A 24,196-nucleotide genomic window follows, 5' to 3' on the forward strand; every position below is an offset into this window, starting at 1 on the left:
AGTCTGATATTGGCAGAATAGGAAAGAACTTTCCGAGAGACGAGTAGGTGAACGAGAGTTTTATGAGGATTTGGTTTATGTAAAATGCAGTTATTCGTCGGAGTTTGGCGTCATTTATCCACAACCTTCTGCATGTTTGAAGATTTCGTTGAGCAAGGAGTGAAAGTTTTACATTCCTCTCGCCAATCCCATGTGGCTTTTGCATAGACTATATATTAAAAAAAAAAAATCTGGCGGCTATGATAGCGTCTAAGTTGCATTCCACGAAAGCGGAGGTGATGTTCTTGTTTTCTTTTTTTTTTTAAAGATTTTTTCTTAAGTTTGTCTTTGAAGTTCTTTTGTTGGTGTCCATGAAGACATTTTGAGTGACACAGGAATTGCATATTTCTAAGTAATAAGAAAGTTTTCTCATTTTGTCTTCCTTTCCTTCTAGAGTCACTTGAAATTTTAATGCGACTTTTTATTTGAAGCCAGGGACCAATGGTGAGAGGGCTTGCAATATATTTGACGAGGTCTGGGCTCCTTCTTTTCCCATCCTTTAGACTTTTCTTTTAGTTATATTTGAGGAAATAATAATCTTTTCATTCCGTCCCATTGTGTGCTGTTCGGAAGGGCAAAGATGACTTTATATGAATTGTATGCAACGTGAGTGTACGATGGATACGTGTCGAGAAAAGTGGACGGGATTCTTGAAGTTTTTTTTTCTCATTTTAGATGGGGAGGGTAGGGTGTCCAGTGAGAACCGGCGAGGAAGAAGTATGTATATGAGTGAAGAGCAAGTGAGAAAGTTATTTTGCGTATACACCAGTTAAGGCGAGCATACATTATCGTGCAAATACGTGACGTAAATCCGCTGCGTATTTACTCAAGTACGTTATGCCAGCTTGCCGGGCTATACACTGCGACGTACATTTTCATCCGTACACTCTTCCCTTCGAGCCCAATTCTTCCAAGCACAGGTGGCCTCGGGTGACATACGCAGCGTGAAGTGTTTTCTTTGTGAATGGAGGTGGTTTTGCAGCGGTCGTGCACTTCGCACGAAATAAGACTACGTGCTGTCTCTCTCGTAAGATGTGCTCGATCTTTTGCAAGAATACATTAACAACCTACGACCGTCTATCGAAACACAATTGATTGATTGATTGAATTTATTTTACTTCGCATTTCTGCTACTTTTGGCTAATCGCGAAGATGAGGATAAGTGATGATATGATGAAATTGATGAAAAAACACTCACAAAGAACACCCACGTCCAGGCCTTGATTCGAACCTGGGGCCCCTGGTGTCGTAGCGCGCTGCACTAACTTCTCCGCCACGGAGGTTGGCAGAGCACAATTTGAATGAAGCTAACTGTCTGGACCAAGTCTGCCTTCCACTGCACATCCCAATGTTAGTGGTCTTAATACGTGTCATTGGGCGTAACATAAACTATTCTTATCAATCTACAACTTTGTCCGCTACGATGTTGTCAGTTTGATGTCATTTCGATACCAAGCATGTTAAATTGTAACCTACGTCACTTCGCATTTTATTGAAGGATCTTGTGTTTTCTGAGAGTTTACTTTAATGCACCCAAATACATTATCCGACTATCACCTATGTATACTTGATATTTGAAGTGTTGATGGAAGGATAATATTAGCTTCATAAAATGAATGATTCTTATATTCAATTCAACGTAACGAAATCTCTGCTTGTACACCCCACAAATATATGTATACTCTGCCCCGTCATTCTCTGGAGCAAGCGAACGAAAACAAGTATCTGCGCAAGTAGTGACGCGAGACGGCTCTACCAATGAACACGTGGGAGGGAATGGAATTGCTTGGAGGCGGGGAAAGCGACTGCAGTTACTAAATTTCGCAGCAGCGTCTACTTCTTCGCTCTGCCCACTCGATTTGCCCTCTTCTCTGCTGCTATGCGCAACTTTGCTCCAGAGAGAGCCAGGACAGAGTACTATATGTGTGTGGGAGGTGTATGTGTATATGTGATCTTGTACGATGAAATTTGGTTTTATATGTAGAGCGACGTTAATTCTTCAATTATGAAATGGAGAGCTCTGGAGATACCTAGAGCAAGTCAGAAAAGATCGCTGAATATAATTCCAGTTGCTGGAGCCTCGTTGGTGTACAATAATTGAAATTCACATCATTCACTGTAATGAAAAGTGAAAAGCATTTGTTTATACTTTCAATAAACTTTCAATAAGCCTTTATTTATATTTTACCCCAGGCATGCGTAAAATTTATTTTTTTCATTGCGATATTCACACACATTGAGCCAATTTTTTCCTTCCCCCCCAAAATTCATACAAATAGTGGAAATCGTATTGACGCTCTCTCTGTAATATTTGCTGATCAAATTTGGCAAACCAGACAACAGCAATGCCGCCCGCGTTCACTTGTGCATTATCTGGCAAGATTGATAACAGATCTGTCAAAATAACGTGCAAGTAATTAATGCACAGTGCGGTATATATCAATCTTCATAAAATGTATTGCCTATCATCGTAGGTAATTTTTCAAGTTTGAGCCGGTAAATTATCATTGTGTGTTATCAGATTGGTAGCGAAGAGAAATGAGTCCAACTGCCAGAAAACTCCAGCTGAAGTATCTGACGTGGTCTGTAAAAACATACAATTTAATGGACTACACTTGCTTGCTCGGAGGCACCTGTTAATATAACTTTCCTATTCGAGACATTCTTCCTCCTAGCAAAGATAAATATTATGCTCTCTCACAATTTCCGCCTAATGGAAACATAAGGAACGCGTCTTTGGAAAGGTTCTGGAAAAATCTACATTTCATCATATTTGTAGGGTTTAATGTTTGAGCCAGAAATTCTGAAAGATGTGTTGTAAAAAAGTGTGTGCCCAACTTTCTGTAAGTTTTTTGTGTTTTTTTTAATAAATTCTGTATATCTTTTATTAATTTATCGTGGACAGTGTTTGCCAAAAGGAATCAAAACAGTACAAACCAGTACGAAAATGCTCGGTAAATATAGTTTTATAAGCAATGTTTTCTGTTACTTCACATCACCATCACTTCTGTGAAGCACCTAGAAAATCTTTAACATGAAAAGTAAATTATCATCCCTGCGACGATTTTACCCTCCCTCATGGAAATATAGTAGTCGCATATATATCACAAATATTCACAAATCAAGTAACGTTTTGGGATTTCGAAATTAATCTAACGTCTGCCTATCGCGAAAATGAGGGTAAGTACGCAGATTACAAACAAATGCTTAACAATCTTTCAAGAATTTTCTTTTGCTACAAATGGAGTAATGTACTAAGAGATGTAAAGTAAGAATTACATATCACTGGCGAATCTACGCCGTTGAAAAAATATAATTTTGTCATTCTCACATTTGATCCTTGAAAAGGAAAGCGGGGCTGATGAAATGTTTATGGTAGTTACTTACATTAGAAAAAAATTGAAATGTTAAAGTCATTTAAGTATTTGGTGTATTAATCATCTAAATATTGTTTATAACGAGACGACAAACTTACGTACTGTAAAATTCCACAATCTGAAAATTCACTAGAGTCGGTGGTATAAACGTGATACATGTGTGAGGAAATGAATGAGGTCCATTACATGATGTTTACATTATTTTAATGTTTCCTACGAATTAATGTTAATAATAATATATATGGGGTGTAGGTGTATATACGCTAACTAACTAACTAACTCTCTAGCCTTCTTAAACCCGAAGGTTCATGGCTGCAGCAACACAGGCCATCCATCTTTCCCTATCTTGAGCAAGATCTATATACTCTTTTCCATCCCTACCGATTTCCTTTAGGTCCATCTCAACGTTGTCCCTCCATCTTCGTCTTGGCCTTCCTACAGGTCTCTTACCATCAGGTTTCCCAACAAGAATCCTGTAAACTCCTCTTTCCTCTCCCATTCGTGCCACATGGCCTGCCCACCTAAGTCTTCTTGATTTAATTATTCTAATAATATCTGGACATGAATACAAATTATGTAGTTCTAAATTATGTAACCTTCTCCACTCACCTGTCTCCTCATCCCTTTTAGGTCCAAAGATTTTCCTAAGGATCTTATTTTCAAATACTCTCAATTTATGTTCCTCTTTCAATGTAAGGAACCAAGTTTCACATCCATATAATACTACAGGCAAAATTACTGTTTTGTATATTTTAACTTTTAGTTTCTTAGATATTAAACGAGAAGACAAAAGTTTATGAAGAGAGAAGTAACATGCATTTCCTGAATTAAGCCTACTTTTTATTTCCTCTTTAATATAATTTTCATTTGTTAATATTACTCCTAAGTATTTGAATTTGGAAACTGGTTCAAACGAGTTGTTATCAATAATTAGATTTTGATTATTACCTAACACTTGGTTTCGGCCTGTAAGCATATATTTAGTTTTCTCTTTGTTAACTTCCAAACCTATCTCTTTAGCAGTTTTGAAAAATATTTTAGCATTATTCTTAATTGTATTCACATCATCCCCTAAGTAAGACTACATCATCTGCATATCCTAACAACTGAGTCACACCATTTAATTTTAGTCCTTCTTTAGTTTCTTTTTTTACCTTCCTAACAGCATATTCTAAGGCAAAATTAAAGAGCAATGGAGTGTATATACGCACTGATTTTTTTCTATTTTATTCTGCTTTCAAAAACAACTTGCCTTTAATTTTTTTGAGTCCTCTTTTGGATTAGAAATCGTAAATATAATCTTGTGCACTACATTTTTTCGTAGATTGAAACGTTTTGTCACAGAGGTTTGGCTGTACCCATATCGAAGTTTGAATTTTTCTTGTCACTATTCAACTCTACCTTTAACTACGCTTGATGTGATCCACCTTCATCTAAAAATTTCATACTCGTTGTAATAATCAGTTCTTAGAAAATAACTAAGGAAATATTCTTGTTACGTCTTTGGTGAGAGCTCGCCTGGAAGCCGGTTACATTTTGCAGATTATATTACTGTACAGGATCTTCATCGGTTTATAATATCAACTTTGTTAACAATAGTTAAGGTTGAATATATGCTGCCAAGTGTGTGTGTGTTGTGAGGTGAAATTTAAAGGCGACTCTCAAATGATGTGATGTGGAGGTCGAATGCAATTTATTTGTAACCTGCAATTTATATCATTTTAGAGTTGTTATTGAATCCAAGTAATTTGTTACAATTTCATTTCTCGCATGCAAACTATTGCCTTGATTAGTTACTGTTTCGGCGCCATGTAAAAAGAAACACGGCAGATGGGATCATTACTGTCGACTTCCGTCAGACATTACTAAGCTCTTGAATTCTCGCCGCAAGTGAAGTATTGATTTGTTGTAGGTGGTGGCGTCATGTACCGGGCGTTCAGTGGGTTTGTACATAAATCATCAACTTCATCGCGATGAAGCAATTCGGACTTGTGTTGTTAAAATTACGATCTGAAGGAGTTGCTCTGTTTACATATAGTTACGCATTGCAATGATTTCGTGAAGAAGCTGAGGAGAATCACAAAAATGAGACAACTTTTTAATGACTTTTATCCATTGTTCGAGGTTTGACAAGAGAAGGGATTATGCACTCAAACTAAGCCTCGTCTCCAGTCGTATACACTGGAAACAATTGGGATAAAGAGGTTCTGTCACAATGAACAAAAGTCTACAATTTTTGAAAACTATTGTTTTTTCTTCTTCTTTTCCGGCTCTCGCACATTTTCTACATTCAAAGTTTCATTTTACTAATTTATGCAATAATTTTTTGGCGGAATTTTGTTTTTTATGTTTATGGCTACGTGATCAGCGTAACGCATTATGAACTCAGAGGTCCGTTGTTTGAATTCTCGGCATTCCATCAACTAAATATTTCATCAGTTCCTTGTTCATCGTCATCGTCACAATTAAATCAAGAAGTTGAAATGTTGAGTAAAGTAGACGAAATAGAAGAATTGAGTCGAATTATCAATACTTGGCTCTCTTAAGTTGTGGAGTGGTACGGTCAGGAGAGAATAGTCGTTGTTATGGAATCGTTAAAACACACCCAAACAAAATCCCTATGATATATATTGATTTTCGTCAGACAAGCTAGGTAATTAAAAACAATGCACCGGCAACACACGATGCAAGGTTGGTTTTCAGGATATGATGTAAATTATAGTAATATCAGCGGGTTTTCCAATAAGTCTCTAACAACGGCAATTTTCTCCATAATTTCAGTGGTTAATTAAAACAAATTTTCATGTTTTAATCGATCATATTTACAAATTAATTCCATAATGGTCCAGGATTTAAGAGTAAGACCACCACTTGGGTTAGATTTCCTATTAGGTGCTGAAAATATTGTATCCATAGTTATTAACTAGATCAGCCTGTCACACAGGTGTAAGTCAGATTTCTGTCTGGGAGAGTCAAGCTGTTCAGGGTGTTGTATGCTACTGATCGAAAAAGTATCGAAAATATCATGGAGAACTTGACATTAATTTACATCTTATGCAAAGAAAAGCATTCGTTCCATTTTGTCTCATTTTCCTTTGATTCAGAATTGAATATGACTTACAAGTGGTTCAGTTACACATGTATAATACATCTCTCTCTCTCTTTCCAGAGTTGGCGAGGACGGTGAATGGGACGTGAACAATGCCATAGTTACTCAAAACAACAAGACAAGTTATCACGTCACTGGTCTTTTGCCGTACACCGTGTATAGCTTTCGAGTGGTGGCCGTCAACGCAATGGGGCGAAGTCGACCCAGCAAGGAATCCTATTACATGGTCACTCTTCGAGAAGGTAAGTCTTTAGCAATGCAAATTAACATGTAGTCTTAAGAAGATGACTTATTTTGATAGCCAATAAAAGGTTTTTTTCTCCTAAAAAGGCAAACTAACCCGTTGAGAATTGGGATTCAGCACCGAATCAGATTAATGCAACCATCATGGGGGATAATTGTGATACTTAGTCTTCGGAGTTGCATGATCGCTGTTCATACTTCGCGATCAAGATATTACTTATCCTAATTTGTATTTTTCTGTAGAATTCAAGTTTGGTACTTTCCGCTCTTTCTCAATGAATAGAAAATCTATTTAAATAGAGAAATGAACTTAATTACCCGCAAGGTTCAACATGCAACCCCCATGTTCTATATTTCTTCTCTCCAGAGAGATGTTTAAATGCCACACCAAACATTCATATGTATAATAGAACAATAAAATGCTGACCAAGGCAAAATTTATTGTAAAATAAGACACTTAAACGTAATGTTTCCACCTCTAACAGGGTTTTATTCAGACAAAGGTTCACAATAAATACAATGAAGTACAATACAATATAATGAAATAATTTATTGTGAACCTTTGTCTTAAGAAGACCCCGTTAGAAGATTGAACTGTTACGTTTAAGTGTCTTATTTTACAGCATTTTATTGTTTTATTAAACATTGAAACAAGACTTAAGTGTTACCATGATACATATGTAGTGTTGAAAATCAACTCAAGAGCTGATTAGAATAATTTGCTTATCAGTTGATAGTAAATCAAAATTATAATGTTTAGGCACTATGCATGTAAGAAATTAAAGAATGATATTTAGTTTAGGATGAAGGTCGCGTCTCGGACATGAGTCTCCTATTACGATAATATAGTGTATGTACACGATGAGTAAAGCTGAATGAGGTCTCGACGTGGGCAGGGAACGAGTTGGATATACCACCACCCACCCCTTTCCCGAAAAAGTGACACTTGTAATGGGATGTTGCAAAACCGAAGAACAATTTGATATAATAAGCAATAGCATCAGTCCACAATTTTCCGTGCACGTATCAACTATCAATACAAGAAATTATTGCTGCCGTAATGGTTAAGCTTAGAGAAATTATTACTCCATCAGATATTAATGGGAGGTGAATATCACGTAAAGTATCGATATCTCGGGCATTACTGCATTTCAGTGGCGGCGATTAGGGGCAGTGAGGGGGGCAGATGCCCCCTAAAGTTTTGCCACTTTTGCCCCCGCACTATGCTAAACCTTATCTACCAAGGGAACGTAAACTGTACTTGCCCCCCCCCCCAGTTTTGAGACCTTGCCCCTCCCCAGTTTTTGAACCCAATCGCCGCCACTGGTGCAGTTGAAATATGAAAATATGCTGATCTGAAGGACTTACTGAATACCAGCTCATTGACATATGTTACATTAAGTCTATGCATTATTTTTGGTTTCACTGGTCTAATCGAGGCAAGTTATCTCAACATCAATGATGCATGCCGCTTTCAAGCAGCGTATACGTGAATTTTCCATATTTATTGACTAGTGATCTGACTGGAGGAAAGACATAGGTCTTAACCTCTGCGTACGTTGTTTTTTTGCCTCGTTTTACCATGTGATGTGGACTCTCTCGCTGAGAGAGAGAGAGAGAGAGAGAGAGAGAAAAGTGTAACATCCTTTTTTTTTTCCAGACAAAATGGCCACTAGAGTGTCGTTCTGCTTATCTACTCGCCTGCGTTTAATACCTAGATTCGTTATTGATAGAGAGAGGAGAGCAGAGGTCGCAAATCGAGGGGAGCAAATAGGCAACTGATGCCGTATAGGAAACAGTTTTCAGTTTCTGTCAGGGAAATTTCACGGGTGCGGTGGCTTCTCCCAATGGATTCATCAGTCACCGTTCGGTAGCCGCTGCGTGTTGATATTTCCTCTTCCAAATAAATAAACTTGGTTCCCTCTCCTGTTTATGTACTTGAAAAATAAAACAGCGGAAAGAATCGCGTTACTCACTGCTCTACAGTAGATTCCCCCTCCCTTTCCCTCAGTTTGACAAGAAGAAATAAATTGTCCCCATAAATTCCTATGTTCAACTGCAGAACTATTCCAGTTTGTTGGGTTCCCCCGGATCGTATACGTATACATATTTTTTTGGGTTTTGTTTCGTTCTTGTGCATTTTTATGAATGCGAGAGATTTAGCGTATATTTTTTCCCCTGAGGAATGCTAAAAAAATAGGCATAGATTGTTTTGAAGTCAACCTTATGAGCAGACTTATCGAACTGCATCTTGGTGACGTAGTTTCGCTTTGCAGATAATCCGTTTTCTTCCTTCTCCATCGCTTATGCATCGAAGCGTCGGGTCAGCATCAGTCCACTTCCCGTACTTCTTCTTATCTCCTGTCATTGAGTTTCTAGCCGTTTCTGGATCCAATAATTTCTGCAGTATCAGAGTTGATTTTTGACCTGTGTCTCTATTTCTCTTCCTAACCTGTTTTCTATTCTCGTCCATTCTGTATACGTGGAAATGCCGTTTGATTATATTTTCTTTCAGTGTTTGGCGTTGGAATTTGTATTATTTTCATTCCTCACATGCAACCCTTAATATGCTTTATTTTAGTTCACTTAAAGCCTTTCGATCTGTCTTTATATCATTGAAGTTCCTGGATATTTACATCATTATATTTACATCATCCAGTTCTTCCATCCTACATCTTAAATATTTATCGTTCCTAATAATCCCGTACTGAGGGTACTATAAGCTTTCTTATCTAGTTTCTATTCCTACCGTGCCATCACTTTGTGCAAATTTCCTACTTCCCAGGAGAACTTTGTTGTGTGTCGGAATTTCATTTGTGAATATATGTAATAATTCACCCATCGAAACGATAAATATTAATGATATGATTCTTTGATTCCTTTACCTATTCTGAAGTCTTGTGATTCCTTCCCTGCCATCTTAGTAAGCCACTATACGGTATTTTTCTTATGTTTGTCGCTTTTCTCCTCAGTATGTTAATCCCGACGATGAGAACAGATTGTGATGAAATGGAATTGATGTAGGGATCAAAACAAGAGAACAAACCGTGCCTTCTCAGAGAACCGAAACTATACATTGCGAGTCTAGCACACCACGACTACAGCTTAGTATAGCTTTTCAGACGAATTTCGTCTCCCAAGAACTTTCCATGTTGCTTTTCTAGGTACTCTATGGTAGAGTCAATAGGTCTCAGTACATGAGGCAATGAATAGCTTTTATTTACACATTAGTTATTTACTAGCTGCTATTATTGTGTAAATAAATACATGTGTTTGTCCAGTCGCCCTATAAACACTTCTAAACTTTTATATGAGCTTATATTATTTTATTTACATAAGTCATGGCAACTATTTTTTTTCTCGCGAACGTGGGACATCACGAAAAATCTAAGATATACTTTTGAAAGTGTATGGAATGTACTTTCGAAAGAAGCTACCAGATGGTGTATGTGAACAACGGTGGGGTAGTAAGCACGCACGCAAGTTCAGTCGGTGAGTGACAGCGTTCGAAAATTATCCTACACGATAACGCGACAGCTCACACGGCGGACATTGTTAGGCGTCGGTTACAGCGGTGGGGATGGAAGGTTCTTCCACACCCGCCTTATTTTCCTGATCTAAGTCCATGTGACTATGATCTCATCCCCAAAGTTAAGAAGCCATTGCGTGGGAAACGGTTTGCCAACAAAGAAGAGATCGTAACAGTATTTCGGGGAGAGGTGGCACACGTTAGTGCTGCACATGCAGCGGATGGTATTCAGCGCCTGCCCCATCGCTGGCAACGGACAGTGGATAACCTGGGTGAATACTTTGAAGATTGTTAAACAGTCTAGTCTTGTGTACTTGTTGTTCATGCCATAATAAAACACTGTTGTCCAATGTCCTGTGTTCTGCCTCTTCCCTACGAGAGTCTCCTGCATCCAGACTTCATCTGGTGGCTTCATTCGAAGGTACATTCCATACACTTTCAAACATTTGTCTTAGATTTTTCGTGTTGTCCCCTGTTCGCGAGGAAAAAAAATAGTTGCCATGACTTATGACTTAACCCTCGTATTTACGACTTTGATTAAATGGAGAAATTAAGGCTGTAATGCATTGTATTCCACTTAGCTGTTAAATACAATCCTCCATTACTACTATTTACTAATATAATGAAACATGAAAATTAAAATAAAAGCAATAGCAATACAGTTGGATACGTGGATATAAAGAGGAAGTAATTAAATTCTCCTTACATTATGGTGGAATTACTCTATAATGAAAATAGTGGAAATAAGCATTGGAACTTTGCAAATAGCGTACATACTGTGTGGTAATACACAAGAAGGGTGCTTTTAAAATGGGCAAATACGAAGACTACATTGTTGCCTCTCCTCTCTTTTAAATATAATAATAACATTCCTATACCCTACCTCTTTTTATAATCTGTAAGTTACAGATTGTTTTTGAAAACTTAAAATTTTACTTCTTTAAAAAAAATGGAACCGAAAAATTCCTAGTCGCATCATAAACTATGATTATGTTAAGTGTATTTTTTTCTTCTTGACACATTGTGAGAGTCCCTTCATCAATTTCATCTATTTGTCATCAACCCTCATCGTAGCGATCAGCCTAATGTAGCAGAATAGAGGTGTAAAGTAGGAAAATTACAAAAAAACTATGTATGTAAATATCGTCTCCGTTCCTTCAATCTCACGAGTTTCTGCTGTTTTTACCTAATTATGTGCGAATTTTGAACACCAGGAAAAAGAAGCCTGAAACCTTAAAAATTAATGCAGGAAGTTAAGCCCTTGCAGTATTTAATTGTGTGTGCGGGGAAAAGTGAAATCTCTCTAGGAGTTGCTCGCTACAGTAATTGTTCATACTATTCTCCCTTTACTTACGGTTGTTGAGTTTAATCTAAATCTTACTGCGAGCGTGAGTATTTTTGCTTTTCTTTGTGCTCGATTTATTATAAAACTCTTTCTGAAAGATTTGTTTCGACGTTGAAGGCGTGTATCCAGGTATTAAAGGCACGAAAGAAATGGGTTATGAGTAGCAAACACGAACTTCGGACCTGTGATTTTACCTTTGCTTGCGTGTTCTGGTTCCCTTAATCTCGTGTAGGTCTTATAGACAGCGTGTCCCTAGAACCCAAATCCTTTATTTTAGTTCGGCATTTCAATGTGACCACGGCTGTGACTATCGGAGATGAGAGAAGCATGTTTACCTGAAGTTTTAGAAATAGATAAGTCATCCTAGGTTCAGAGTTCAATTGCCGGCAAAGCATATTTCTGCAGCTACACTCTTGTATCTGGGATTTGTGGAGCAAGGCAGCGATTAACGGAAGAGAAGTTGAAAAAGCGAGTTGGCTTTCCCTCTCACGAATTCACTGGTCGAACCCTCTGGAGTCACTACTTGCGCAGAGGCTTGTTTTCGTTCGCTCGCTCCAGAGATTACCAGGACAGAGTGTAGCCGCTGCGATGGCCCAGCTTTACCATGCAAATTAATACTCATCTTATGTACACAAGAAGTAATGTGTCCCCATGTAATCAAGACCCAGGTTCAGTTTCCGGTGGGGGCACAGTGGTTTCTATCCCGCTTTAAACTGTAAATCAAGCTGCGTTAACGCTAAACTAAACAAAAAAGTGGGCTTAGAACTAAATTTGTAAAACAAGTAAACAAAGAAGAAAGTACATTAAGCCGTACAAAGGAGAACAAAATTTGTTACCGCCAAATAACGTCTAACAATTCCCAATGTCACTAGACTAGTTCAAATTCAGCAACTGTAAGATCATGATATTGTATTTTTGTTACATTACATCGTTTTTCTGGTACTTTTGGTTAATCGTGACGATAACGATGAGTGATGATTAGATGAAATTTATGAATCGAAACTCACAATGGAAACCCATGCCCGGAGTAGCGACTCGAACCCTGGAAATTAGGTTGCGAGATCCAAAGTCCGCCACTTAACGCGATCGACCACGGGGCCTGCCTAAAATCATGTTAGTTGGATCTCTTAGGACGCCGTTTATCCGTTCGAATTGTACTATTTCTCTTTAAGTTGTAGGTGCTAAGGATCTATATTTATTCAATTTTAACGCTTCGAAAATATTAATTATCTGCACATATTTGTCAGTAATAACGCAAAATCAGTGCATTAAAAAAATGTATAAAATTTTTAATGTCATACACACAAGGTGATTCTAAATTATTGTCGGGGTGTCCGTTTCCTATGATTTTCAGTATGGAAGTATCACTATCTTTTACCATTATCCCTTTTCCCTAAAGAATAAATATGGTAGAATAATAAAAACTTCGCCCCTTTAAATATAAGAAAAAAGTACTGTGTATCACTTGATGGGATTTAGCTTTAAAGCTTTTAGTATTAGATTTTTGATTGATTAAAAACGAGAAACTCGACCTTTACCTGAGTTTGATCCTCGGTGGAAGTGCATTATATAGTGCTTCAGAATCTACTTTAAACTGTAGGTCTAGTCCCAATTAGCCTATCTGAGCAAGAGCTTGAATTTTTGACCCTTTAAACTCCATAAAGCCACCATTGGTTGCCGATCACAGTGAATTTTCTAACCTTGGTTGTGGGTTCGAGTCCCGAGGCGTGTGCCCCTATTTCGTGTTTGTTCTCTTTTCCATGAATTCATCCCATTCGTCACGAACAAATTAAAACTGGCAAAAAAAACGAAACAAAGCAAGCAGTTAAAAATATCAAATACATAAAGTGCATAAAATATAATTGATGCGTTTACTTTTCTGTATGGAGTGTGGGCTGGAACATTCATTTCCCAATTGACGATACGCAAGCAGACGCGGAACCTGTCTGGAAGCCACATCGATCAGGCTCAAACCACTCGCAAAGGTCAGTCGTGGATTTAAAATTGCCACTGTTTACTTAGGCATACTGTCTGTCTCTCTGCCTTGGTGGATTCAAATTAGAGGTGAACTTTTTTTTTTATTTTTATAGGTGTCAGACGCATATTCGATGTAGATATAGTCTGACCGGTCAACCTAAAGTTCAATATTGTGAATATTTAATCCCTTTCGCATCTATATTTCAAATATCTCGAACATGTCGTGTTTATAATTCCATGATACCCCAGATTTGCATCTCACACCTTCATTCAACATTTACCATTCTTCATTTTCACCAAAAATTTCATCGCGACTAAAATTTTGTAAAATATGGAAAATCCCTTCATTATCGTACCTTTTTGGCACAACACCACAAAGAAATACGCATTTGTTTGTTTATGAGATATTTTTTTTACCATAAAATGAATGGAAAGAACCACAGCAAAGCATAGTTTTGAACTCAAACCAACCAGTTTTGCAACGAACACGGAGAATGTTGTGTCGGTAATGGAAATTAAAATCCTACTTAGTGGTTATGATATCGTAGCAGAACTGTATTTGAAAGTATGGGTTATTTTTACATGTAGTCAACACTTTTTAAATGTGTATATCAACGGTCATCATTTCTAATATATGTATTCTACGATGTATATTACATCCTAGTATACTTTATCGTAGGTTCCATGTATGAATTTTCTCTTCTAATTTACTTTCAAATTTATAAATTACAGTCGTACATTTTCATTGTACTTTTACAGCCAACACAACAACCGATAACAACTAAGTTGAATACTCGATCATTACACACAGATCAAATGCGGGCATGCAATTTTGTAAGTATCTAATCCCTTTACATAATCTCACATAGTAAATCTCATATCTCATAATTCCCTCCGGGGGTTCGAACATTCATAGTACAAGAACTAAGAGTATAACTCATACAGCAAAAAGGTGCATGTCACTACATAAAGAATCTCTCCAAGTTTGCACTCGTAATAGGCCCCATCACGTAATTGTAGATTCAGTAACTTAAATAGTTACTTCTGAGATATCTGTTATTGTCCAATGTATTGCGAGACACACCTGAAACATGATCTTAAACAAAAAGTAGAATTAATTGAAGTACCTCATATCTTCTTTATATATAAATATTGATTGATTGATTTGCTTTATTTCATTTCGCCTATTGTGCCACTTTTGGCTAATTTGCGAAGATGGGGATGAGTGACGATATGATGACAATCATGAATGGACACTCACAAATATCCATGCTCAGGCCGGGATTCGAACCCGGGACCCCTGGCGTCGTAGCGTGATGTGCTAACCACTCCGCCACAGGGGCCGGCCCTTATATATAAATAATATAAATACAAACACGTGTAAATAATATAAGTAAGAGGGTAAATGTGTGTGTATGTGTGAGCGTTGGTTGAAGGCTTTATTTTTTAGGCAAGAAAGTGCAACAATATTGAATTTTGTAATTAATATTCGAAGCTTTTCATCCATAAAATAAACACAAAATTCATCATATTGGCAATCTATGTTCGATTCAAAAGAACTTAGGAGAGTAGAGTTTGTGGAACAGTTTTAATAATAAATGAGACCCAAGGTTTCTCCTAAAAGGGTACACCGTATGACACTCTTTCAACTTTTGACATCCTTCCAATAGCTAAAGCAGAAACTTTGTCTATATGAGACAATCGAGTAGATTTGCTGAATCTAAGCGAAGGGTGGGGTTGCGAGGGGGGGGGGGTGAGGGTTGATGCCGAAGAGAGGTTCAAGAGAAGTAAGGACAGGAGAAGGTGGTGGAGGGAGAGATAGAGAAAGGTTCGATGTCAGATAACTCTGGCTCCAACTTTCCAAGCTACGAGGAAGACAGTCACGGACGCACCGACCGAGTTTTGTCAGGACTTTCCAAACTCTTGTGCTGTTCTCCGTCCATGAAAAGGATGAACGAAATTTATTACACACTTCCAACTTCAGGAACACACTAGTAAAAACGCAAAGACAATAGATGGTCGAGATATTGATGGAAAAATATTGTGATTGCGAACTAGACTGTAGATTTCTTTTACTTCGTCCTCTCCCCTCTTTTCCGTGGAAAGCTATATCAGATATTTCATGGATTTTATATGTTCGAGTTCACTTTTTCTATTTGTACCAGTTTCCAAAACATAGGATGTTTGGTATCTCTATACATCACAGAGATTCCACCTATTCCCTGAATATTTCGAAAGAAGTCCGACCATTTTCTGTGATAGTCCACTTTTATTAATAATATCCCTCTTTTATGGACTTAGCCACGTGTATTTATTTATATGGATTTACGAACCTAATTCCTATATGAGAAAAGTCCGTTACTGAATGAGATATTTAGTTCTTTTTTACTACTTATTAACTGCGTTATTCATTTCAGTCAGTAAACATACTGCTTACTGCACGAGAGGCTTTGAAACTACGACGGTGCCAAAAACAGGCAGACGTGGACAAACATACAAACAGTATAACACGACCAACCACAAGTGTCATCCCTAACACATAAGAAAATACACTTTTATAACCAAAAATAAATACATTCTTTCCTGCATAGTTATTCTTGATATAGATTTTGCGCGAACATTTATTGCAAAAAAATGTCGTAAATATCAATATTTACGATTTTTCGTTCCATAAAAAAGGTTGATAATATAATAAGTTCACTTTATGCTCACTTACGCCAATCAAGATTGGACCTACAGTTTAAAATGGGATCCAAACACTGTACACTGTACAATGTGCCTGGATTGGATATCGAACCCAGAACCCTTTGATTAACGTTAAATGTTGCATTGATTAGTTTGTTTTGTTTATTATAAGAAATTGTTATTTGTGTCATCACTAGAGGCTACTTGCCCAGCCACATGCCGTAGTGGTAATGCCTACGTATAGGAGAAAAATATAAGTAATTAAACTTTGTGGCGCAACAGCCCTTTGAGGGCAAGGCCTGACAAACAGCTTTTCTTTTGATGATCATGTAGTGCACCCATAGTGTCTCATCGGCGCTATTATCTGGCTTCCCAAACTGAATATAAATAAAAGTGTGGGAAACGTTCATAATAGCATGCACGTAATGTTAATTGAAATTTTTACTTTGTCTAGTGCTTATATTTTTAACCTTCTAAAACTACGTTTCGAGAGAGGGGCTCTTCTTTAGGTGAACAAATTATTTATGCCAGTAGCGAGGATCGACCCTGAATTTAATGTAAAAGTTATGATGCAGCAACACATTTTGTTAGTCATACGAACATTTATATAATCGCTCATTCTCATCGTCGCGATTAGCCGAAAGTTGAACAAAACCGACGCCAAATAACAAAATAACATTTGAAGTAATTTACCAAGTTTTTATGAGTGCAATTTATGGAAGAATGTTATTTCTTGAACGAAGTGAAGCGTTGTAATATTACGTTTTCCTTTGAAATTACATATTAATTTATGGAATTTCTCCAGTTTTGTTTCTCATAAAAATTTTACTGTTTGAATATTAGTGGCTAATTGCGTGATTAATATACTAACCACTTACCTGTGATAGGATTGCTATAATTATTACCCAATTTCACATTCTATAGTAATATGTTTAAATGTTACATAACTATTTTTTAAAGAAAATAATAATTTATGCCTTTAACGTCTAATACGATTATTGTGATTCAATCTAACTTCATTTTTAAGTGTTTTCTGGTATCGTTCGTTTAAAGAAATATAGAAGTTGTTTGATTTGGTTTATTTTATGTCAATTTTGACCAATCGCGAAGTTGATGATGTGATGAAATTGATGAAGAGACACTCACAAAGAACACAATTAGTTTTATCGTAGTACTAAATAAACATTTTTACCATAGTCTTTCGATCCTATTAATCAATTCTTCACATGACGTTTTAAACCACAAGTGATTGTATTTCAAAGTAAATTTAAAAAGTTTGTTTTTATTATGTATATACATGCATTTACCTCAGGATGAAAACTCAAATTTATCGTGAATGCTTTTTTGGTCGACAAGAAAATGCCTGATTTCGACACGCCACCATTTGAAGAGGCATCCATTTAGAGGAGCGTTGCAGACTCGACGCGTTCCACAACATACATCTTCTTGAAGATGCGACTGCATCCCTCTTTTTTTCCCTTCTTTTCGCACCTCCTTCCTCCCATTTACTTTTCGCCTTACCCCCCAGGATTCCAAATTTCGAGAGGGTTCGCGGCTTTGTGATTTGAAGTTCGTTCGATTCTTGGTGGATTAATGGCGATTGCTTCATAGCTTCCTCAGGAAAATCGATGGGCTCTGTCTTCAAGTTGATAGACAACAACAACTTCTCTTGGAACATCTGTGTCGGGTCTTCCTTGTAAATGTAGGGGGCGAGATGGCCGTACTCAAGAAAGCATCGGCGATTTTTGACTTCGCGAAACACGATTACTTGGTGCACATAGTCGTAATGCCTGGCCTCGGCGAATAACTTCTGCGATGAGTTTGGAGCCAGGAACTCGGATCAGGGATGGCATGCTATGAATCTGGTTCGGCCCCACCCTTCTTCTCCTCTCCCCCACCCTCCCGATCCCATAATACTTTTATTTTTTGGTCCTATCTTTGTCGCTTCCTCCTTCTCCTCGGCGCCTTCATCGTCTTTGTCCTCTTCTTCCCCTGGTGAGCTTGTGTGTACCAAATGCCATTCGGGCTTCCCGTTATAAGATTTTAAGTATCGACTCGCAGAAATATTTTCAAACTAAAAAAAACCTCTCGCATCCTGCGCGCGCACGCACGCACTCCCACGCGCACACTTACGCGCTGGGATCTGATCTGAGTCATCGCTCGGCGGAAGCATTACACGTATCGTCTTCTTTAGTATTCTCGAATCGAGAAGAAGAATGGAGTTCGGGATTTTAGGGACGTACAGTCACCGGCAATAAAAACGGGACACCTAGATCCTGAAATATTCGCTTTCCTGTAAAACGTTGTGTGTGCTGCCTAACTCTACGGCGATAAGTGGATTTTAATAGCCAAATTTTCAATGGTAACTTCTACCTCCGCCGTAGAGGTAGGCAACACACACAACGCCTTACAAAGAAGCGAGTATTTCAGGATCAAGGTGTTCCATTTTTATTTCCGGTGACTGTACATGCACTCAGATGCACTACTATACTCTGTCCCGGGTATCTTTGGAGCGAGCGAAATGAAACAAGACTGCGCAAGTAGTGACGCGAGACGACTCGACAAGTGAACACGTGCGAGGGAATGCGATTGCGAGGTGAGAGGGGGGAGCGACTGCAGTTACCAGCCTTTGCACCTGCGTGTACTGCTTCAGTTCCGCCCATTCGCTTTCTCTCCTTCTCTCCCCTTGCTCCACAGATTCCCGGAATATAGTATAGAATGTGGGTACAATGCAGAGAAGAATTCTTAAGGAGCTCGGAGATTTTGCTTCCGATCTAAATGTGCATTTGTTTAATTGGTAATGCTCTGACTGTTTCCATGTTGCACGTGCACATTTTGCTGTAGGAACAGAACTTAATCCCATCAGGCGTGCTACTCGAATGACGTCAATCTTCCAATTAGTAGTCTCGAACAATGAAAGGAAGCTGATTTCAGTGTTCACGCGGTTCTAGATAGCTCGCTAATTTGCACATAGGAACGATTGGTTTAATAATATACTCACACAGAAATGTGGTATTGAATACAGTTCGGTAGTTGCTCGTAGTTTGTTCTGCAGTTATTCCTGGTTTAGTTTACATGAATGATTTGCATTATGGGAGTTGGCGAATTACTTATATAATCCCTGCCACCTACTGACTACAACATATATATTCAGTATTTCCATATCACCAGTGAATTTAAACCTCACATATATGGTGCACGAATCTAAGTATCTGGACATCCACTAGCAAAATTAAGTTTATACGCAAGATAAAAATCAACACAGCAAACTATGTTTGTATAAGAGTCTTATTCGAGGCTTGTCGATAAAACGTATTGGGATTGAATGCCAAGGGCTTCATACAGAAAATTAGTAAGATTGAAAATATTTTTTGTTGTGTTTGCATATTGTATATGGTAACTCCATTAAGCCTTGTTTCCATGATTATGAAAAACTAAATATGCTGACCAAGGCAGTAATTTATTTTATTAAAAACATAAACTAACGTAACGTTTCAACCTTCTAGCAAGGTCTTCTTCAGACTCTGTATCAAGTACAAAAGTTGTACTTGATACAGAGTCTGAAGAAGACCTTGCTAGAAGGTTGAAACGTTACGTTAGTTTATGTTTTTAATAAAATAAATTACTGCCTTGGTCAGCATATTTAGTTTTTGTATATGGTCTGCTAGATAAGTACAGTATTTTTTGTTAATATTTTCCTAAAATATTGACGAAATATTCCATTGGTTCAATTGAATACAGCTTGAAACTGAACTTTCGGGTTGAATGATATGAGTTTCTAATGTAAAATGTGTTCATGGGTTTGGTCCCCCGATGGCGCAGTGGTAGCGTCGTCACTTTGTAAGCAAGGTGTTCCGGATTCGATACCCGGTGGAGGCACATAGTGGTTCGGATCCCAGTTTAAACTGTAGATCCAATCCCGATTAACATTACTGTGTACAAAGGGGACTTAAAACACCAACTCAATCAATCATGGGTAGGAGCGAAATTCAACAAATGTCTTACATTATTCCACTATGTGCATTATGTTATGTTTCTTTGCGTAGTAAATGGATAATGAATTTCAAGGTCAGATATGGGAAAGAGAAATGATTTAATGCCATAACGCAAAGTTTCCCTTCATTAGAAATAATACTAAGGAACTACACAGTAGAATTATGCCTCTGCTATTACTATTTCTTACCACTAAAAATAAAACCAAGTTGTTAAGAGAAGAAATAACAGTATAATAAATTGTAGTGATTTGTGATTTTCATTAAGGTTCGTGCTAAATCAAAGTTCTTCATTCAGAAAATTATCCAAATTGAAATTCATATTTTGCTTATTTGTATTTAAAACTGGGAAACTTTCAAATTACCCTTATTTATGTTCATTTTTTATTGATTTTGAAAATCTACATTCAATGAGGTGCCTCGGTGATCGCAGTTCACCGGTTTAGGAAAACTGCAGGGCGCTTTCCCCTGTATATGCTTCCTTGGAGAGCCTACATTGGAGCTAAATATTTACGTTCGATACCAGGAGGAGAGTGTTGATGTCTGTCTGAGGAGAGAGAGTGTCACTTAAGCTTCAGACAGTGAAGAAAAGCTTCTGTTGTTCGTCAAAATAATTTATGTATGATATACGTCACCTGGGGAGCAAACAGAGCCAGATGCACCCAGCTCTTCTGGTCCATTGCACTTTCAGAGTGGTATATCTCTCAAGGTGTACTTCCGCATAATACATGAGATGTTAATGTATAATACCATATGCGGCAGCAGAAAATCTGATTCCGTCGTGAAGTGAGTTAGGCATCATATTAGCTTGTAGATTACAATATTCTGACGATCTAAAAGCGTTTAGGGAAATTCAAGGTGATTCAGATATTTTAAAACTACAAATATATATTGAGAGAGTGGTGCTAAGATGTGAAAACATTGGTATGCGAATTATTGGAAGATGTGCACAATGTAGAAGAGTACGAGAAAAACACACTTTGTTGTTTCAAAGTACTTCTTCATTCAACTTCATAAAGTGCTAGTGTGCTCAAGCTATGAGCATCTTGGCATAATTATTGATTCATCACTTTTATTTGTATTTAAGAACACATGAATGAAGCTCGAAATATTAGGTTTCATATATTTAATTGGAATAGTTTTAACAAATTGGAAATTTTCAGGCCATTCTGTTCTACAGTCGTACGTACAATACCTGAATATGATTGTGAATTATGGACATCTGCAGCTTTTATTCGCGTGGCAAAAATAGAGTCAATTCAGAAACTATCTATCAGATTATTGTGTATGAAAACTCAAGTTGGTTATGTAACATGTAAATGTGAGGAGTGTTTGTAATCTCATGTTTCCCAAACACTGTATTTAAGAAGGAGTAAACAAATACACGTATTTGTACAGAAAATGCAGATTGCAAATAGTATCGAAGATTGATTGTGAAAAAAATTTGAGTCATTAAATACAAGTTCCTAATTATAGGACTAGACAAAAGTTTCTCATCTCGGTAAACAGCGAGAATGATGTTAGATTGATAAAATCTCTAATAAATCATATAAATTATGACGTGAACGAAATGTAAAAATAATTGACGTGGTTCCTGTATTTGACTATTGCTGTGCTTAGTAGTAAGGGCTAATAAACTATTATTATTATTATTATTATTATTATTATTATTATTATTATTATAGTTACTAGACATCGCACGCAAGGAAATATATTGTCATCCTTCGCCAAACTGTGATTACATATAAAGAAGATTCCGTATCACTGAGGGCGTTTCGATAGAACTAATCAAATTTCTCGTGAATTATTAGATTGTTTTGGTAGTGTATCACCTTGAATGATAGACTTATTCACAGACTACTCCAGAATTCCAAACCTGACAAGATAATAAACAATCGGATGACGAAGTCATAATGAAGAAAAAAATATTAAAATATTGCCTTTTCATGAGTTTTTCGTAATCTCCATGATGAATACCTGTAGAAGAACGTTCAACGAAAACAAATCTCTGCGCGAAAAGACTCTACCAATGAGCACGTGAGAGGGAACGGGACTGCATGGAGGGGGGAAGCGACTGCAGTTACCAGCCTTCGCAGCAGCGTGTACTGCTTCGCTCCGCCTACTCGATTTCCCCACCTTCTCTGCCGCTATGCGCGGCCTTGCTCCAGAGACAGCCGAGACAGAGTATAGTGTTCCGACTCTTCCCTGGAATCAATCAAGAAATTTAACTCCAAAAACACACCCACCGTTCTACCAGTCTTCACAATTCCTATCATTATTATTCTTGAAGGTGAAATTTCGTACACCGCAAATTGGCAACAAAACACTTACCGCAACCTCCCGATTCCTTGCTATTGCTTGCGTGTGAAGTGAGTAGCTTCCGGCATAAGAAACGACCGGTCAGAACCAGGCCAGCGCGGCTGCCTTTTTCTCACTGGCTCTGAGAATTTTTTTTGCATACAGGGATATGGATTTTCTCATCCTTCCGCCCCTGATAAATTGTGTTCACTAAACTTCCAGATCCGCTGGGACACAATCTCGTTTGGAAAAAGCTGAGCTTGTCCAGCAGGTACCCAAGAGACAATATTTTTGGGGGTCTCATGTTTTCGTAAGCAGATAGAATCCTTTACGCGGTTTATCCTCCATCGATCCATCTGCCCCAAATAATTTTACCACCGGCCGCTGGAAAAACAAGTGGCCCAAACAATTTTCTCCGAAGTTTTACTTCAAGATTTTTCACTCTGATCTGCTCCCGTACACAGCTCGTTCATGCCACGTATGATCTCGTGTTGGTGAAGTGGTTGAAGGATATTTTACGGTAGACCGCATTTTAATCGAAGATAGCCCATCGAGTTGATTGGTCTCAGGGCTTCAGCTTTCTGAACCATACTCGTTTGTCCCTTAACGTCTATAAAATAACAACCAACCTTCTCGTGAAAGGTGTACAACCTTCAACTTGTCCTTGTTACTGCTGGTTCAAATTAAATTTCAATATTGTCATGTACCGTCACGGACACTTCTGGGTTGCAACAATCCCATTAACTTTCAATGCAATTTTTACAACTCAGAACCTATACGTATGAATGTAAATCAATCTTAAGCTTTGATTAAACATTATTTTTGGTCAGCCTAAATTTCCTTCCCTTACTAGTGAATCCCACATCTACAATAGTACACCAAATCAAGCATCACTATCTAGGTAGAAGCTGAAAGTAAACTCGCTAGAAAGGGATCCCGGGTACGATACCCGGTGGAGGCACATGATGGTTCAGATCCCACTTTAAACTGTAGGTAAAGTCCCGATTAGCCTACCTGTGCATAAAGTGAACTTAAAACTCAAACTCAACAATACAAATCGCGCTAGAAAACATTTACATTCAACTTAGGTCTGTACGAAGAGTCCTCTGAGAATGGCTGAAATTATTAAACTCGTCTCAAATGATCGGACCTCATCCACTTATTACTTAGCACAATCCATCGTCTAGTGCTTTTAACTCTACTGTACCTGTTCTAACACTATGCTTCGAGAGAACATCCTGCAGTTGCTCCTGCTGTCTTCGGGTAAACAGGTGGAGTATACTCTATTCCGGGAATCTGTGGAGCAAGGCCGCGCATAGAGGCAGAGAAGGGGAGAAAGTGAGTGGGCCGAGCGAAGCAGTGCGCGCTGCTGCGAATGATGGTAATTGCAGTCGCTTTTCCCCCTTTCCACACAATACCGTTCTCTCTATCGTGTTCATTGGTCGAGACGTCTCGTGTCACTACTTGCGCAGAGACTTGTTTTCGTTCGGTTGCTCCAGAGATACCAGGGACAGTGTATAGTTGGTTAGCGTGCCGAATTTGTAGTAAATCACAAGTCTGTCGTGGATTCGATCCCCACCACCGGAAAAAATAAAATTGTTT

At 37.9% G+C, this 24,196-nt stretch overlaps 1 protein-coding gene across 6 annotated transcripts in view; it reads left to right on the forward strand.

Annotated features, from left to right (window-relative positions):
* The window catches only part of Ptp99A (Protein tyrosine phosphatase 99A), a 1,182,303-nt gene that overhangs the window by 668,951 nt on the left and 489,156 nt on the right, over positions 1-24,196 (forward strand). For all 6 annotated transcript variants that reach the window (XM_083117414.1, XM_083117415.1, XM_083117417.1 and 3 more), the window contains exon 4: positions 6,586-6,767. In XM_083117414.1, coding sequence (XP_082973540.1) covers positions 6,586-6,767 — 182 coding nt within the window. The remainder of the gene's footprint in view (positions 1-6,585; positions 6,768-24,196) is intronic.

The sequence above is a fragment of the Lepisma saccharinum genome, chromosome 2 (assembly GCF_977018435.1).
Source record: "Lepisma saccharinum chromosome 2, izLepSacc3.1, whole genome shotgun sequence".
NCBI lineage: Eukaryota > Metazoa > Arthropoda > Insecta > Zygentoma > Lepismatidae > Lepisma > Lepisma saccharinum.